We start from the raw sequence: 18489 nt of genomic DNA, 5'->3' as shown, positions 1-18489 counted from the left end.
GGGGGGTTCTATGTAGTCTTGGCCAACATCGACAGAGTTCCCTCCGAGGAGCATGATTCCCTGCATCTTCGATGGAACCGAGCGTGCCGGGCGTGCATATCGATGCATATCGATTCGCGCGGAGACGATAAACACACGGAGACCCCGGCGGGCTCTAAGCTCAACGATACACGGGCCAATATCGCGGGGATCGGTTGCGTGTTATCGGGCGAGGATAATCGCGTTTCTGAAACGCGGTTTCGATTTGGCGGTTCGCGATTCGGAAGCAATTTCGCTCGCCGAACAGCCGCCGATTCTCGAGCTGCGAAATTTAGAAGCGTGACGACGCGGGCAATTGCGCCGGAGCTCTTCGATAAACGGTAAACCCCGCAGTTTCTCCGGGTCTATGTGTCTAACGTTAATTAAGTTATTTACGAGCAAAGGATCGCGAGTCGTGTCGAGCAAATCTATCGATCGAGAGAACTCGTCTCTCTCTTCTTCTCGACGCCCAGGAAAAATCGAGGGAATGTATCTCGGAAGCGTAGGAACAACTAGTCTCTCTCGGCGAGGCTAGTAATTACGTCGCCGGCAAACGACTCGATTCGCTGCCGCCCGCCCGCGTCCATCGGGCACAAGACTTTCCATCCGGAATCGTCCGAGAGACACGGACAAGGGCAAGGGTATACATATATACACACGTACCTACACGTCTAGTTGCACGCGTACGACTTAATCGATGCATCTGGCTAAGTATACAGAAGGAAGTTGCAATCGCGCGGGTATATCGTGTCCCGAGGTGTCGTCCATGGACGACTATCATCTCGGTTGATGATCCTCGGATAGAACGAAGCGCAACCTATAGATACAGGACGATTCAACCACCGTACCGCCGTCGTACACCGATACGCATATACATATACATGCATCGGACTATCCTTTCGACGCGATCCCCTCTACTTACTTTTCGGTTCGCATTTCGAACAACACAAGAGAGAATTAAGTATCCTACTAGGTCCACACGATGTGCAACGGCAGCGTCGGCGGTACGTTTTTGAACGAAGCTGTAGAGAAAAGAAGAGGACAGAAGACGATCTCGAGAAAGGGTTACCTTGTTCCGCGTGGGTCCCTCGCGGGCAGATCAGCAACAGCAGCAACGGCAGAAGGTGGGCAGCGGAAGCAGCAGCCGCGGCGCAGGTGGCTAGAAGGCCTGCTACGCCCGCCATATTGAAGGGGGCCATTCTTATCGCAGCAGCCCCACCGTCAGGGCCGCCGGTCCTCTCACGATCTGTGCGAGGCTGCAGCACCGGCAGCGTCGTCACTCTCTCCTCCTCATGCCTCCTCCACGGTTCGTCTGCTCTTTCCGCACGTCACGCGGCGACGACGACGCGCAACCACCGTCGTCGCTTCCCAACTCCTCCAGCTTCAACGCGCTACCACCACCTTCTCCGCCTCCTCCTGCTTCACCTCCTGCCACCTCCTCTTCCTCCTGCTCCTGCTCCAGGTCGTGCAACCCTTCCGGATGCACCGTGCAGCCCACCGACGGTTCTTACCCCTTCTGAATAGTAGCTATCCTCCGTTATTGTCTATTCCCTATAGGGTGGATAGAGGCCTGAGGGGTGGAACGGACGTCCTCACGGTCGCCGACTTTCTTTCCCCTCGAGAAAAAAAAAACGATAACCTCTCGCCTCTATACCGGAGACTGATGCTGCCCCTATGCCATTAATATCGATTAGGCCGGTAGTTTCGTTGAAAAAGAGTACAGTTCGTTGTCGATTCTGGACGTGATTAGGCTCTGGGTTTCGGTTTTAGGCGACGGTACTACCCACAGCTGCATCGACTATCGCGCGTCGACGTCCATGTAACCGAAAGCAGTCGGGCGCCGACGATGCACGCAGCCTGCCAGAAACGCGTTCGATTTTTTTCCCCCGTCGCGTCTCGTTTGCACCCACAAAGGGTTGTGCGGTGCTGCTGCTGCTGCTGCTGCTGCTGCTTCTCCTCTTAATGACGAGGCGAGATTCGTCGCATTTTCTCCTCGCTCTTGCGTCGCGATTCCCCGCTGTCTATCTGTCTGTCTCTCTTCTCTCTTTCAACGGGCACGTGCTTCCTCCCGCGCCACCGTCGACGCCTCGATTCCTCGCAGACGACGCGCGACTCCACCACCACCGGCTGCCTCGTCTGAAAGAAACAAAGATGAACCGCATTAATTAAAATCCGCGAAATATCCTACCCCATCCCCAGTTCGGTCGTTTCCGACCCTTCCCACCCGGTTTCTCCCGATTCCTCCACTTCCCCCTGGTGCCAGAACCCCGAATAGAGCGACGACTGACTCTATTTCCATCCCCTTTCGCGCCCGGATTACAGGGGGGGTGGAGGGTGGGGGGCGTCTCTAATGACATCCCTAAATGGAAACAACGGCGAGGTCGTTTTTTGGCTCTGACTCGCGGTCCAGACTCGATCGAGACGCCTCGTCGACTTAACTTCGACCCAGCTCACGACCGCGGTTTAATACATCCTCTCCCATCCACTATACGCGACCCTTTGTTTCCAACTTTGGACGCATTAAATGGTCCGCGGTTCGGCAAAAGTTCCGGAATTTATGAAGCGTGCACTCGAATGGCCACTGTACTTTCCGAGCTTTTTTACAGGACACGATACACGAGTGGAAAGTTGCGAGACCGCGCAAGAACCGCAGCGAACTTACTTTCCGAGCGGTCATTCATTTATATCTGAGAATATAGCTTCGGCAATGGAACCAACAAGGATCCTTCAACAAAATTCTGCTACGCCGGAAGACAAGGTCGCGCGGCACGCTGTTAACGAATGCAAGCTGCTGATAAATATATAAATATCATTTCATAACGGCCGAGAGGCACTCGGACCGCGGAAAAGCTGGGAAAATCCATCGTCGAGAAACTTTCGTTTCGAAGGTTAAGAAGAAGAGGACAGGCAAGCCTTCGATTAAGTTAAACCGCCGCCGAGAGGGCCGAACAGGAAACTTTGAAGACGCCTCCTTTGCGCGGCTTTGCCGAGTGGTTTACTTTCATCGGCCTCGCTGAAAGTAGTCTACCATCATCCCCTCGCCGCGGTCCACGGCGGCGAATAAACTCGAATAAACTCGTACCCCCGTCGAGCAGGGGGGGGGGGCAAACCGACCAGGGACGACCTCGTATACCGAGATTCATCGAGTGGAAACGAGCTTCTTTTGTGGTGAACGTGACCGATCGTTCGTTCACGTTCAACCCTCCTCCCCGTTCCGTTCACCGTTCCGCCGCACAATCAAACGTTTCCGTCGCGTCGCGGTTCATGAAAATCAACTACCGAATATTGGCTCGAAACCCTCCACACCCCACGCCCCACCCCCCTGTCCGATATCGCTTCGGTCGTTAACCACCGGCGATCGACGACCGTTTGGCACCTGTACTGTTAAGCCCGATGACTCGGCAGGGATCATTGTTTCTCCGAATATTCCTTGGAGCGTGCCAAATGACGCGGTGCAAGGCAGATGGACGGCTCCTCTCTGCGTGTTCGAGGGTCGTAAAGGGCCGACCACCGAGGCCACTGTCTCTTCTCTTCGCCGTCTACCGGTTCTTTCGTCCCTCCGCTCTCTGTAGCCGATCTCCGCTTCCGCGCGTCACTACTCGATGCGTATCGATCATTCGTGGGAGTGGTGGGACTACCGGTAGACGACGACGAGCTTTTACCCTTTCACGCTCGAGCCAACGGCTTTAAATGCAAGCATCCCAGTCCCAACGGGTCTACATCTGACACACACCGATTATCAAATCCCCCTTTTTCACCCCTTCTCGCGAAGTCGCATATACACAGAGTGTATTGGATTTCGATTATTTTCTTGAGAGGAAATTTATTCGTCCGACTGGAGAAACGACGAGGAGAAAAAGCAAACAGTTCGGGAAACAAAAGCTCGCACGACGCGGATACATATATGTACGTGTGGTCGGATACTAATTCCAAGTTCAAGGTCGACTTGCATCACACACGAGGCATGCATCTAAGCTCGGTGAGATTCGCGCGTTAGCCGGTGAACCAGTCATCTAGCTCGAGAAGCTAAAAGGGGGAAATGCCGAAAGCGAGAAGAAAGAGGGAGGAAGAGAGAGACCGAAAGCAACTTTGGGGTTCGTCGGTGCGATGGAAGGGATGCAAGGTGGTAGGTTGGGATGAGGAGCAAGGGGTTTTAGGATCAATACCATGCGTTTATCCGTCTCTCTCTCTCGTTCTCTCCCTCGAGCACACATAGAGGATCGCGAGGCAGAGCTCGCGTGGAAGAGAGACAGGGTGAGGGACAGAGAAAGAGATAGAGACAGAGGGTTGTGAGGGAGAGAGAGAGAGAGAGAGAGAGAGAGTGGAAGAGAGAGAGAGAGAGAGAGAGAGAGAGAGAGAGAGAGAGAGAGAGAGAGGACGACACGTTCACCGTCTTCTTTCGACCAAACCTTTGGGTCGATCTCTTTTGCTCCGGTAGGCCGCAGGGTCTGGCCGGCGTCTCGCCATTCTTCGACGAAAAGAGACGAACAACGGAGAAGAGAAGGGAAGAAGAGAACAAGGGAGAGGGAAATAGGTAGAAGAGAAGAGAAGGGAAGAAAAGGAAAGGATGGGAAAAGAAGAGATAGAGGGCTTCGTGTACGAGAGGTGAAGGGTTCGAAGACGAAGGGGGGAAGGCTGGGCAGAGGACTGAAGGAAGCACGAAATTCTAGAGTACCAAAATATAGTAGAGTGGGAAGGTGGACCAAGGGAGAAAGGGGTGGCAGGCGCGCTTTAGGAGTTCTTCTAAAGCGGGCAAAGACCTTCCTCTCCCCTTCCCTCGCGTTCTCTTGCTCTAGCCAGGGACCAGCCAAGATGCATCCGCGAAATTGCAGACTTCAGTGAAATGCTGCTGCTGCTGCTGCTGCTGCTGCTGCTGTTGGTCGCTGTGCAGCGCCTCCTAGGTCCATGGTGCTTGCCTTCTTCCGTTGCCATTGCTCACGAGTGGTCTCGTAAAAAATTTAAGATGTCCTCCTCCTCCTCCTCCTCTCTCCGCCCCCAACCGCCACCCCCTCCACCCCAGAACCGTTCTCTTTTCACCCTTCTTCTCTCGTCCTTCACTCTTTTCTCCTTGACTTTCTCATCCTCCGTGGCTCGACCGAGCTAGAAATCCGTAGTGCCTCTTTTCAACAGCCTCTCTCTTTCAACTTTTTGACAAGACCCGCTAGCAATTGCCGAAAACAGCTTCGCGTCTCAAGAGAGAGAGAAAGAGAGAGAAAGAGGGCGCGAGGGGGAGAGGGACGAAGAGAAGATAGCTCGAGGAGCGGTGCCTGACAGAAGAGCGGGTGGTTTCAGGGGGTGGGTTGGGAGCGAGTATCTAGCTTCCTTTGATAAGCCACGATTTCCCATTTTTTTCCTCATTTTTCCCCGTTACTTTTGCTTCCTTCGGAGTAGATGTAAACACGATGAGGATCGTCTGGAAGCGGGTCGCCCACTCTGAAGGTGGTTGGCCACCTTCTTCAGCGTGCAAAGGCCTCGTTCTTTTTCCATTCTCTTCCGGCGTAGACTTTCTTTCCAAGTACCTGCTTACGATGGATCCCGCCAAATTGCAGATTTCGGCAACCGTGGGAGTCGGAGGAGGGCAAGGAGGAGGACTGGCCTCGAGAGGCTCGTGAAAATTTTAAGCCGTCTCTAATAGTACTCGAACAGGTGCAACCGAGGCTACACAACGTTCGCCGCGCTGCTTCTAACGAGCACTTCTTCTTCCCGTCCACGGCGAGAGCATTATAAAACGTCCTTTGAACCTTGCCAGGGCGAAACGGACGAGATGTGTAACTCCGATATTTAAAATTTTAATCCAACCTGAAACCTCGTCGCTCGTTCCTCTTCCCGAGGCTCGAAAACATTTCGCCCGGTAGCTGCCGCCGCCGCCGGGCTACCGATGTTTCTCCCTCGTAAAATACAACGCGAATATTTTAACATTTCGATCCCGATCGTAAATCAGCCGGGTTTGTTTTCGTTTTCCTACGAAGAAAATTAAATTCTCCCTTCCCTTCCTTTCGTCGGCGCGGGCCCGGCTTGCGCGTATCTCATTCTCGGCGATGATGTTCCAGCAGAAGGGAAAACCGGCACGTGGATAAGCTTCCTGCTTCCTATACTCTCCCTATCCCACACTCCCTTCTACCCCTCTTCTCGGCTGGCTGACTGGCTGGCTGGTTTGCCGCGACATTACGGATTCTCTCGATGCTCGCGCCGCTTTTTCTCTCCTTCTCGATTTCTCCGGACTCTCCTCGAGCTTTCTTTGCTTCTCTTCTCGCGCCATTGGCTTCCGTGACCGCCTTGGGACAAATTCTATTTCCGGTTGAATTTAAGACCCTCCGGAATATACGGATTTATTTCACGGCTGCACTCGCTACAGACGAGAGAGTGAACAGAGAGGGCAGAGGGATGTAGAAAAGAAAAGCAACGGGGGTAGGTGGTGGTAGCGTGGCAGGGGGTGGAGGTTTTTACTCCGGATCCAAGGAGGCTCGTAAACGTAACAAAGGAAAGACGTTACTCCGGAGACGAGGAAGAAGAAATATATAGAGCGAAAAAAAAGGGAAGAGCGAAGTAGAAAGAAGTAGGAGGAGAAAGGAGGAAAGTTCCCCGAAATTATTATACCTTGGACCATCGCCACTCTCGACGACGCTCACTTTTATTTTTCCGAAACTGTCCGAGGCGGCAGCGGTCGCCGCGAAACGAACCCCGTATTTTTCTGCTCCGGATTGCTTTTTTCTTTCCTCTCAACGTGGCTCGATGTCGCGGCGAGACGGACCGCAAAAGACGTCCGTGAGACAAATTCTATTTCCGATGAATTTAAGGAGACTGCAAACCGTGAACGAAAGACGAAGAAGAAGGAAGGAAGCGGAAAGAGCCTGGGACGCATGCACAACCACCCGGTGGTTAGATTTATTTTCCAAGGATTCTACCCGCCCGACGCGCCGTCCTCCTTCTCATCGAGTTTTGCCGTGCGGTGGCTGCTCGACACGGAGGTACGAATTTAAAAAACAGCCCTTTGAATTTAGAACGTTCTCTCTTCGTCGTTCTCTCTCCCTTTTTTCCGCCTAAACTCGTCGCCGTCCCTAAGAAAGAACGAGCTAGACGGAGGATGAGAGAATAATAGAATTTTTTCGACGTCTCGGTGCTAGCTGGCTGGCTGCAATTCGCGTCACTCCTCGCGGCTTCCCACTTTTTTTTACTTCTTTTACCGCCGCGCGCCGTTCTTAATTAAAAACAATAATGTCGTCTGTTACGCACCCACGGTGCCTCGTTGTCGGGAATGTTTTTGTTTCTATCGCGAAAACACGCACCATCCCCCGGTCAACCCCTGTCGGACCAATTCCCGTTACGAAAATACGTATCGGGAGTTGCACGAGGGGATATACGCTACAGCGGCTCGATAGCTCTCGAAAACACGGCCTTTCAACTTTGCACGACTATCGTTTCGATTAACGGGGGACACCGTAAATCACTCGCCTACAATATTTGTAACGTTTATCCTGTTTACGCGATGCACGACGCGCGTTCAAACCGGACAGCCACTCCTACCGTTCATCCCGGGACAAACATTTGCGCGGGGGTGTCCTAAAATACGCGTTTCGGCTCTAGAGAGAACGACAGAGAGAGAGAGAGAGTGAGAGCGTGCAGACGATAGCTCTCGAACAAATAAATCATAAATGTAGAATAATATTTTTTTTATAGCGCATGGGATTCGATCAAATTTCACGGGGTATCTCTGCAAGCTCCAGCCGGGCCGTGTTTACAACGTCCGGTGTGTGTGCGCAGAGTTACGATGTTGTTTCAGGAAATGGAATATATAGTCCCTAATGGTTCGTTTCCTCTCGACGAACCCGCGGAAACATTCGTATCGAGACGATGCAAACTGAACCGCGGCGGCATACAACTTTCTAACTTCGGGGGCTGAGCCGGAACAACGCCGACTGGAGAGGAAAAAGCGAAAGAAAACTTCCCGTGAACACGTATATAGCCGCGTGACGCGTTTTATTCGCGCGATAATTCCCGCGTTATCCGTGGTCGTCGTCGCGGCGTGTGTGCACCTTTCTTCTTTGGAGTGGCGCGCGAACTCTGCGTACCGGTGGTAACACAGAGGAGCTCGTATCTATCGATGCAGAGAACCGCGGGCCGGGGATTTCGCAACAGACTACGAATACGCGCGCTCGTTTCCAACGAGTGAAAGTAAGTCGCCGCGCGAGCGACCGAGTCTGAAGTCCAAACGAAGGAAGGATCGATTCGCCTTCGAGCTTAATTAAGAACGTACGGAGTCATTAGAGCCGATTGAGCGTTATGTCGTGGCGTACGATAATTATAAGCTGGGACTACGCAAATCGCGAGAAGCGTAAAGTAAAGGAATAATTAACTACACTCTCGGGGATATCTCTTTTGTCCGGCTTTCACTGGTGCAGCCTCTCCGAGGCAAAGAGCACCGTACCTGCGAATCGTTTCTCTCGTGAATAGCACGAGCGTGTGGCCGTGCGTGTTCTCATCAAAATACGTGGGAAATCTCAAGCGGTGAATTTCCGGTTCCTGTATCCCTCGTTTTCGATTTTCTGCACCACGCGTCGATTGCGAGAGATCGCTGTAAATGATCGGTAAGGTTGTACCGGAGGGCGAACCTGTAAAATAGCTCTATTCACGCAAGGGAAACGAACGCTTAAGAGCCGTGCATCGTGCAAAAGAACAAAATAATCCCGATATTTACGTTCACCGATATAATTACCGATTCGCATCCGCCATAACGAACTTATCGTATACAAGCCACACCTCGCGTTCCTCGTCGGCGAAATGAACACGCAGCCTGGACGAATTCTCGTGAAATAAATGCGGAACAAAGCGAGGAAAGAGAGAAAAAAAGACGGTGTGATGGGGGGGAAGTAAAATTCCAGGCGTGCTATCCGATATTGTCCGGTGTACGCGAGTCGCGGAGTCGATGATAAAGCTAATGGCATCCTTCTCCGCCCCCGTCAAGTCCATCGGTGATCAGTCACGCGATCCTAAGGGGCCTCCTCCGCGTGGCTTCTGTCCCATTCCGTTCTTTTCCTTTTCTGTCCTCGGTAGAAACCGAGCTGGCTCCGTCCGTCTCTTGTGCTCGGTGCAACGGAACAAGTCGTTATCGGGTTTTCGCCACCGCGCCAGGTGACCGAACGACGGGAAAAAGAAGAGAACAGCGGTGTAGAAGGAGCAGAGTGAACTGGGGAGAGAACGAGAAAGGGGAGGAGGAGGTAGTGGTACAAGAGGAGGAGGAGGAGCAGCAGAGCGAACAGGGAAGAGTGTACCGCTGCAGGTGATAGGCTAATGGTAATCCACGTTCCTCTCCTTATCCGGCAGCGGTGACAAACGTCTTGTACAGCGATCGCATGCGTCAAAATAGTTCGACCATTAGTGGTCTCCTGCGTGGTTTCTCCCGGTATCGAGGATCCTTCTGGCCCGGCGGAAAAAGAGGAAAAGAGGGAAAATAGGAAGACGGAGAGAAGAGAGCGTGGGACTGGCGCGTTGTAGCGGGCGCTCGTAATTTATACGGCTCTAATCTGGACGATAAGCTGCTCGTCGTTCGCGCCTCGGGGCTACGTTAAATGCCAGGAACGCGTTTTTCTATCGGGTGGAGAGAGAGAGAGAGAGGAAGAAGGAACCGTACGGAGTGCGTGGGTGATATACTTCGTGTCTTTTGCGGCAATAACGTTCCGCGTCGAGAATCTCGCGTGCCTCGTAATTTTCGTTCCGAGGCCTAGCGCGCAGCTCTATATTTCACGGAGGGTTGCTCGCTGCCCAAACTTCCCTTCCTCCTTCTTGCTCTTCTCTCCTCTCCCCGTCACCATCCACCGCCCCCAACCCCAGGCAAGGCGTTTCTTTCGAGGCCCGGGGCATCGGCACGCTCCGAGTCGAGTAGGGCCATATGGCTTTCGTTTCCTCTCGGTCGAGTTATCTTTCTCGGTCTCTTTTTTCCTCGCGGCATTCACCTCGCGGATCTTCTTTTGCTCTATATTTGGAACCAGCGGATAACTTCCTCGAATACCGTGCCGAACAAACGAACGAGCGAGCGAGCGAGCGAGCGAGCGATTGCCGACCCGCCGCCGCGTCGCGGACCACCCCGAGCAGTTCGCGGCACGTCGTTACCGCTGTTTATTACCGGTCGGATGTTTTTTTAACGACTAACATTAATAATACGCGGCGTCGGCAGCGGCGGCGGCTAGCCCCGGCAACACCGTGGAGGGAGATCGAATTTTAATCCTCTTAGAATCTTAAACGGCGCGCACCCGCGCGCGATTCGAATTTATAACACTGTAATAACTTACGAAGCTTACCGCGTATCTTTCCTCGGCTCGTTTCCTACCCCGTCATCGAGATGCAAATCGAGCCGATCAATTTTTCTTACCAGCGCCCCCCCCCCTCCCTCCACCTCTCGCTACCACCAATCGAGGCTACATTATTTCCGCTTCCACTCGCCTCCCCCTTGCGGATTCCTGTCGATTAATTTTCTTGAAAATTTGAGAGACCGGTTTTCACTTTGCCGAACAGCAACGGTAGAGAGAACTTTCGAGAATATTTCTTACGGTCTCGAAGACGCCGCGTTAACGAAAATCGGATTTCGTCGCGAAGCTACGTGACTTTGCGATCCCTCGATAAAACGGGCTCGCTCACTCGTTCGTCCATCGCTTTTTAATTACCGAGATTATTAATGTTTAAAGTTAAATTGCGTTCAACGAAGGTCGGTTCAGGGGTCGCCGTCGTCGTCGTCGCGTCTACCCCTTCAGCCGACAACGAAGTCTACGACGACGAGGACGCGTACACTTACTTTATCCAATAAATACAAGCGAACGAAAAGTTCTCGACTGGAAAGTTTGAAGCTTTTGTCGAGGTCTCGTCTCTCCAGCCGGAGTTCCTCGAAACGAAATTATTTCTCAAAGGACCGCGATCCTGTTTTCTACCTAGGAGCATTATCAGGCTCGTCTGCCGTAACGGCCGCGCGACCCAGCACAATGCGTATCCACCAAATTATTTCTTGTTCCCGCAGAAACGATCAAATTTGTCGCCCACATCCCCCCAGCCCCCTATTCACCCCCCTTTCCTTCCTTCCTTTCTTTTGTCGCTGAAAACTGCTGGAAAAGGAGCTCGCGGCAGGAAACGATTCGTCGTGGAATTCTAGTCGCCGCTTCCGGATTATCTGTCTCGCCCCCCCGACTCCCTAGCCAGTTTCTTTTTCTCTTGTTTGCGTCGTCGTGTGTACGGCTCCACTCCCACGGCTCCCCATCGCCCCGCATTTTTGCGCAGATCAGACCGACATTGGGGTGTAGCATCATCCCGTGACATATGGAGGGTCCCTGAACGGCATGTTTTTCCCCTGGATCCCTCGGGGATTCAGGATGTATCTTGCTGACCGACCAGATACATACTTTGCTCTCGTTCTCGACGAGGGCTCGACCTTCCGAGCTTTTACCCTGCCGGATATTTTCATCCCTGCCTGGAACCCCGGGTAGGTACACACTTTTCTCTCGGGAAGATCAACGATGGAGAGCCAAGAGGCGAAAGCCGACCTGACCGAGGGAATTATGAAAAGATCAGGGGGTGGATTTGTTCGAGAATCTGGAGATCGTCCGATAATCTCTGTTTCCTTAAACTCCACAGTCTGTGAGACGCGAATCCACGACCACCTCGCATTAAAATTCCAAGGGAAGGAGAGGGGGAGGAAACTGGAATATTTCCGGGCTAGATGAATTTTCCCCGCGATAAATCCTCGCCATTGACAAAGGGACGTACCCAGTTCGAGCCCGCTGAATTTTAATACGGCCACCGCCGTCGGCGGAACAGGTCGCCGATGCAAATTTGCCGGCGTTCGGTAGTCCCCGGTTTCCCGATAAAAATTCATTTCGAATTGCACCGTAGATATCCGAGTTGCGAACCGGTCGCGCGGTAGGTTCGGCCACCGGTAGACGCGTACCTCCGAGTTTCGGGCCAGAATATATCCACCGCCACGAAATTGAACCGCCCCCGCGAGAAACAAAAGAGCTGAAGACGAGATAATGACGGTGCGTTTTCGTACGATCGTCGCTCGTGCAGACTCTCCCGGTGGCCGCAAAGAAGATACGAGACAGCGAGCACCAGCACACCCCTTCCCTCCAATCTCCTCGATTGGGAGTTTGCGTGGACGCAAGAGAAAGAGAACGAGAAAGGGAGATAAAGAGAGCGAGAGCATTGCGATCGCACGGAGGATGTTTTCCGCAAACGACACCCAAGTGTCGAACGAGCGTTACATATAATACATACGTACGCATACGGAGGGAACGACGCACGCGGAGATTGGGTGAATCGTAAAGGGGGTCTCCCACGAACGAACCGTGCGTCGAGCTAATCCCAGAGGAAGCAAAGGCAGCATGGGGTTTCCGCCCGCAGCCCCATGCACCGGCCGGCCACCGATCCACAATGGGGGAATCGTCCCATTAACGAGCAACCGTTCATTAGTCGTCCACTCGCCCGACGATGCTCGTGTCGAGGTCAAGTTGGCCGCCGTCGCCAGCGTGCGTCCCTCTAGGTGCCATGCACCTGACACAACGCGCGTCGCTGATCCCTCGAAATCATTTTTCTTCGGATGAAAACAATCGTCCTTGAGCTTTCCGCCATTTGCCGCGCGCATTCTTCGAACGACCGTGAAGTCTAACGACACGCGTTTCCGGCGCGTATCACGAGAGGGTTCACCTACACGCGAGACCCATGGTATTCGCGTATGCAACCAGTTCAACGCAAGGGCGTGTAATTCCCTCGTGAAAGGAGAGACCGAGAACTTGCGTATATGCGTTTCGATGACAACGATTATCGCGCTGGTTGGCATTCGACGGTAACGCCTCCATTTCGATGGACATTCTGCCCTTGGTCGCGACCAAACACGCTTGTGCCAACTTCTCTCCCCGATCGACCTTCGCCAAAAGGCGTTCGCTCGGAACTGATGTATTTTTTTTTTTTATCGTCCATCTGGAGAAATCGCCGAGATCTCCGGATAGACATCTCTGTCGTCGGGAACGATCGCTTTATCGAGGGACTTCCGGTGTCTACGCGACCGCACACCACCACCGTTACCCCTCCTCGCTTAGGATCAATGAACCCGCTCGCGGGCGCGATTCAGGCGTACGGCGAACCGTGGAAAATCAAGAGAGAGGGAGAGAGAGAAAAAACCACACCGCGAGCTGGAATTCATGGAAGACGAGCCCGCGCTCATCGTGCGCGCAACGCTGGATGTTTCTGGGTCGAGAATTATGAGAATACAGGCAAGACTTTGTCAGACCCCGAAGGACAAAAGCCCGTACACGACGGCCCGCGCGTGAATAGATGATTAATCCGTGGGGAATGAGAAAGAGGGACGATGCGATGTCGTTCTGTGGCGTTCCACGAGAATATGTACACATTACATATACCTCTCGTAAAGCGATCGTAATGGGATCTTGCGTGCCGGTGGCTTTCGAAGGCCTTTCGGTTTTCAATTAAACCAGCCGAGGACCAGCCGGCGGAAGACTTTCACCTCATGCTAGATAAGACTCCGTTACCGCGAGGGTAGGGAGGAGGTGGGGGATCGCGGCGTCGATCACGACCAGATGGAGCTGAACTTTCACTCGTCAACGATTCGCTTCTCCGGAGGAAGACGTCAAAGGATTTAGACGTCTCTCGTATCTTCTAGACCTCCGACTAATGGTTTCTTTTATTGCCCCGGCGGCCAAGCAACCGGGACCACGTCCGAGGAACGGTTCGAGCTAACAATCGTTATTCGAGTCGAATCCACGGAGGTCACCACCACCGCCACCGCCGCGAACCGAACACCCTTTTTGTTATGCGCGGGACGACAGACGCGACCGACGCTGAAATGCTCTGATATATACCCGGACGTGGATATAATTTTCTTCGTTGTATTCAGGGGCACGTAATTCTCGTCGGGGCCGTTTCCGCGTATATTCCGTCCGGATCTAACTATAGCATCGCGGCACGTTATGTCATTTTCTCGAAAAACACGCCGACAGCGGGAGGACCTAGTCAGGGCTCGAAGCCCATACGTGCTCGGAATTGCGATCCTTCCATCAGCGTCGAGACGCCATCGCCGTTGTCGTCGTCATAGTCGTCGTCAACGACACAGCGGTCGCGAGACGCGAAAACACGTCCGGCCCCGGTTCGGTTCTGCTCACTGGTTCCCCTTTCGCCGTGGACCGTATGTGCTCGGCGACGCCACCTGCTAGCCTCTCGCAGCTCCTAGTTTATATTTAGTTTCCCGAGTTTGGAAAACTCTTAATGGATTCTTAATGACCTGGAGCGGGCCCCTGCGATGGATGCTCGGCGAAGACGAGGAGCAGACACGCCAGGGAAGTCGGCAGAGGAAAGCAACAGCTGATACACACCACCGCCTCTTGCCTCCTGTGCCTTCTTTTTGTTCTTGTTCTTCTTCTTCTTCTTCTTCTCCTTCCCCTGGTTCACGTTCGTCGCACGACTGATGACGATAGCGATTACTGGCTCGTCAAGGCGGAAAGGCTACGGTTCGAGCGCTTCACGCTCGATTTCGAATGACCGTGCGAGCCGTGGGTACGCGGTCTTCGGGCAAATTCCGCCTTAATCTTCGGGGAGGAACAGTTTTTCCTCGCGAACGCGCGGTTTTCTGCGAATGAACGGGCCGAAAAAAAACGATTAACGAGATCCTCCCTCCATCCCCTCGTCACGCCCCTCCCTTTTCCACGGTGTGCCCATAACTCGCGCAAACCAGAAAAACTTTGTATTAATTCTAATGAGGCGATATTTTATCGGGATAAAGCTGTCATTCGAGCGGAGGACATTCGTTATAATCTCGGGGCCGGAAGAGAGATTACCGTCTACTTTGCGCGCGTCTTCCACGGCCCCGAGATCTCAACCCTTCAACCACCATATCCCGGTGGTTCTTCGACTCCGAACGATCCCACTTAAGACGATAATGAAGATCGACGGAATTCCCACGTAATCCTTTTCTCGTCGCCCGGATGAGAAATGCCCGCGCTTCGAGAGGCTGCTCCGAACCGGCGGAGAGCAGATATCGTAATAAATTTTTCACGACGAATTTCGAACCGAACCGAACCGAACGAACGAACGAACGAGCTATCGTGCCAGCGCGTGCTCGCTCTATTCGTCTCCCCGTGCAATTTAAAAGGTCTACGCGAGCTTCGAAAGCATTTTTCCGGGTAAAACGATTGGAGAGTGAAAGGGAGAGGGGGAGAGATTGAGAGAGGGAGAACGAGATACGAGGGGGAAAGCGAGTATCTCGGTTCCAAGGGAGAGCAGGAGGTTTTCCCGAGTTTATCGAGGCGTCTGATTCCTTTTTTTTCCCTCGATTGGCATCGATTTGCCTCCGACCGTATATATGTATATACGAGACGATCGGTCGTACCGTCTCGATGAACGATAAAAAGAGACGATAAAAATTGGAGAAACAAGGGTGTGAGAGAGACAGACAGCCGATGGGGGAAGGACAGAGGGAATGGGAGGGAAAGCGTGTGCGGTTATAACCGCGCAACTCAGCCGCTTAAATAATGTCGAGCGACCGACGAGGCGTAATTCACGTCGGATGAGCTATCGGTTCCGATATTTCCCTCGTCGAGGAGCCGAAAAAAAGGACGAGGAACCACCACCGCGAATCCGAAAGGGTGCAACCAGAAGGGTGATGGCTAGAGGAGGTGGGGGGGAATCCGTAGAGGATCGATCACGCAATTATCGGAAATACAGCGATCGTTGCCGGCGCTTCGGCAACCAGCCGAAACGCATCGGCGCGGCTCTGCACGGTGAGCTTCGTCGCGTCCGGGGAATCAGTCGCGACGGATTATCCGCTCGACTTTACGATTTCGTGCGTCCTGCAAAATCCACGGAATCGACCGCCAGGTAACACGCTCCGGGAAACGACGCGCCGCGCTGCCGTGCCCGTCACGGAAACACCGGCTTGGAAATAATGCAAAACCGTGAGTTATAATTTACAGTCGGAAACGAGGTCGCGACGGACGGAGTCCGGTTCAACTGTTCGTTCGCGCGTGGTAATATACACGCGTTCGATAATTGACCGTTTCCTTCGAAAGTCTTTCCCCCCCTCCTTGGAATAGGGTCCCGTTAATAACGAGAAAGGTCCCTGTCAGAACGAAATCGAAGGGTCCCACGGACGAGCCGGAATTTCCACGCTTTTCCATCGGACGGGGCGGCTCTGGCTGGAGTGCTCCTTTTACTCGTTTTACGTTCGCGAGAGATGATTGGATCGGGCGAAATCTAGCTCGGGCCGCGGTATTTAAATAATTGAGTCGCGAAAGCGATTAAGGATTAAGGCGGCGAGAATCTTGGCGAGAAAATTGGAAGATCTTTGGCGAGGAAAGAAAGGGAGAACACGGGCGCGCCCCGATCTTTAGGTAAATTGCGGTCGGAGTCATCGTCCCTGGAACACCTAAGACAGTCGACTCGGGGTGGTTCACGAAGAACCCTTAAATTCAATGAATGCAGCTTCCCGGGGGATGAAAATAACGAGCCGAAGAAAGTCGTTGGAAGCCCAAGACAATCGGCAATAAGCGTTTCCATGTTAAATAACCGACCACCCTTTCGCGAAGTAGTCGGCGGTTCTAACGAACAGCTTAAAAAGTACTTGGAGCGGCTGGTGGCAACGGTGACGAAAAAACTTGCCTATGCTTTCGGTTAACTAGAAAATTAACATAAAAATACGCCGAGGGAGAAATAGAGAGAGAGAGAGAGAGAGAGAGAGAGAGAGAGAGAGAGAGAGAGTGGCGGCTCATTGGTTCAAAGTTCCTGGTGTTCGGTATTTCGGATGGGACACGAAGATGGAATGTACAATTTTCGAATTTTCCTTCACTCGACCCTTTGATCGACCTTAAAGGCTTCGGGAGCCTTTGAACGACGAAACACGGTTGGAAATCCATAATTTGAGATCAACGGAAGCAGCGGCGGCGGCGATGGAAGCAGCAACAGCAGCGGCAACCTTGCTGCGGGAGCATCGCGAAGGCCTCGAGGACGAAGGACGTAACGCGGCGAGAGAGTCCATCGTCTGCACGCTCCGTTTCTCCTTTGAACCGACCATAGAACGAAGGACCGAGAGAGCATGTCACGCCAATTACGAGAGACGCCGATGGAGGAAGAAGGAGAGGCCCAAGCAAGAGAAGATCCGCCGCGCACCGTCGAAGGAACGTAACAAGGAAAGAAGTTTCATAAGGTGGAGGAAGAAGAAAGAGAGGGGGGAGGAGACCCAGAGAGGAGACCTCGGATACCCAGGTACACCTAAGTCGTCGTCAGTTCGAGCGAGACCGAAACGAGTGGAGAGAAAAGGTGGAAAAGAGGGAGAGAGGGAAGAGAGGTAAAGGCAGAGAGACGAAGATACTCGAGTGCCGTTCCAAGAGATGCTGGAACGCCGCGCGCGCCGCTGTGCCTTGTCCACGGAAGAGAGCGAGACCAAGAACACACGGGCGCGAGAGCAAGAAAGGGTGAAGGTAGAAGGTGTAGGGGAGGGGAGGATAAAGAAGAAAGGTGGGCTGGAGGGAGGGTCGGAGGACGAGGAAACGAAAAAAGAAACGATCGAGCTGCTCCCGACTCAGCGGCTCTCATATTTAATGATATACTCCAGCGTGCCAGAGTCCCGCTAATGCACGGACACTACAATATGCCAGCCTCTTTTCTCTCCTTCCACGACCGATGGCTTTTCTCTCGCGCTCTCCTAGTTCTCTGCCCGCGACACCAACCGATAATGCTTCGTCGTCGTCATGACTATGAAGTCTGACTGAGAAAACTGCTGAAAGTCGCTCGCGCGTTATTTGTCCGGAAAACTCATGGTGCGATTCAAGGGACTGAAGAGTTATCGTTGCAAGGATGGTCCATCGTAGGAGACAACTGACGAGGGAAGAAGAGACGATCGAGGAGAGGAAGAATCGATATGGCGATACGAGGTTATATCGGATACACAGATCGAGGAATCCTCGTTCGTTTTGCGCAATTTTCCGCCTTACGTGTTGTTTACGATCAACCGCCAGTTTACTCAAGACCGAAAAGAGAAAAAACGAGCAGCAACGTATAGGGGCGCCCTCGATAATTATTAATTATTGTCCCGTACCGCGAACTACGAATTGGCCGAATTAACGGTACACTCCGGACACGCGGTACGCCTCGGGACGAGAATTGAATACAGCCTCCGGAGAAAATTAAATACATAAGTACGTACAACCCGGGCGGGCGGTGCAGTATTTTTTGCACAATTTCGCGTCCACGGTCACGTTCGAGGGAACGTCGGGGCTGTGCCTTACGACGACGACAAGTAGAAGAAGGTGCGAGAGAAGACCTTTCGAGTCGCCTTTTTTACGCGAGCCCCTTCCCCTCCCCCCTTCTCTTCTTCCATCCCTTTTTCGGTCCTACCGGCATAATGGTCTTCGCGAATGAATGATCCTGACAATGAAAGCCACTCCGGGCGATAATTAATCGAGCCCTGGGAATAGTAGCCGAACC

General features: G+C 53.0%; 1 protein-coding gene across 1 annotated transcript in view; it reads right to left on the bottom strand.

The window, feature by feature from the left end:
* The window catches only part of LOC107186786 (ephrin type-B receptor 1-B), a 60967-nt gene extending 59765 nt beyond the window's left edge, over positions 1-1202 (bottom strand). The window contains exon 1 of the mRNA XM_015574723.1: positions 1088-1202. Within this exon, the coding sequence (XP_015430209.1) occupies positions 1088-1202 (115 nt within the window). The remainder of the gene's footprint in view (positions 1-1087) is intronic.
* Positions 1203-18489: the final 17287 nt, after the last annotated feature.

The sequence above is a fragment of the Dufourea novaeangliae genome, unplaced genomic scaffold, assembly GCF_001272555.1.
Source record: "Dufourea novaeangliae isolate 0120121106 unplaced genomic scaffold, ASM127255v1 scaffold90, whole genome shotgun sequence".
NCBI lineage: Eukaryota > Metazoa > Arthropoda > Insecta > Hymenoptera > Halictidae > Dufourea > Dufourea novaeangliae.
The sequence above is the reverse complement of the archived record's forward strand: the minus strand, read 5'-3'. Positions and strand labels throughout refer to the sequence as shown.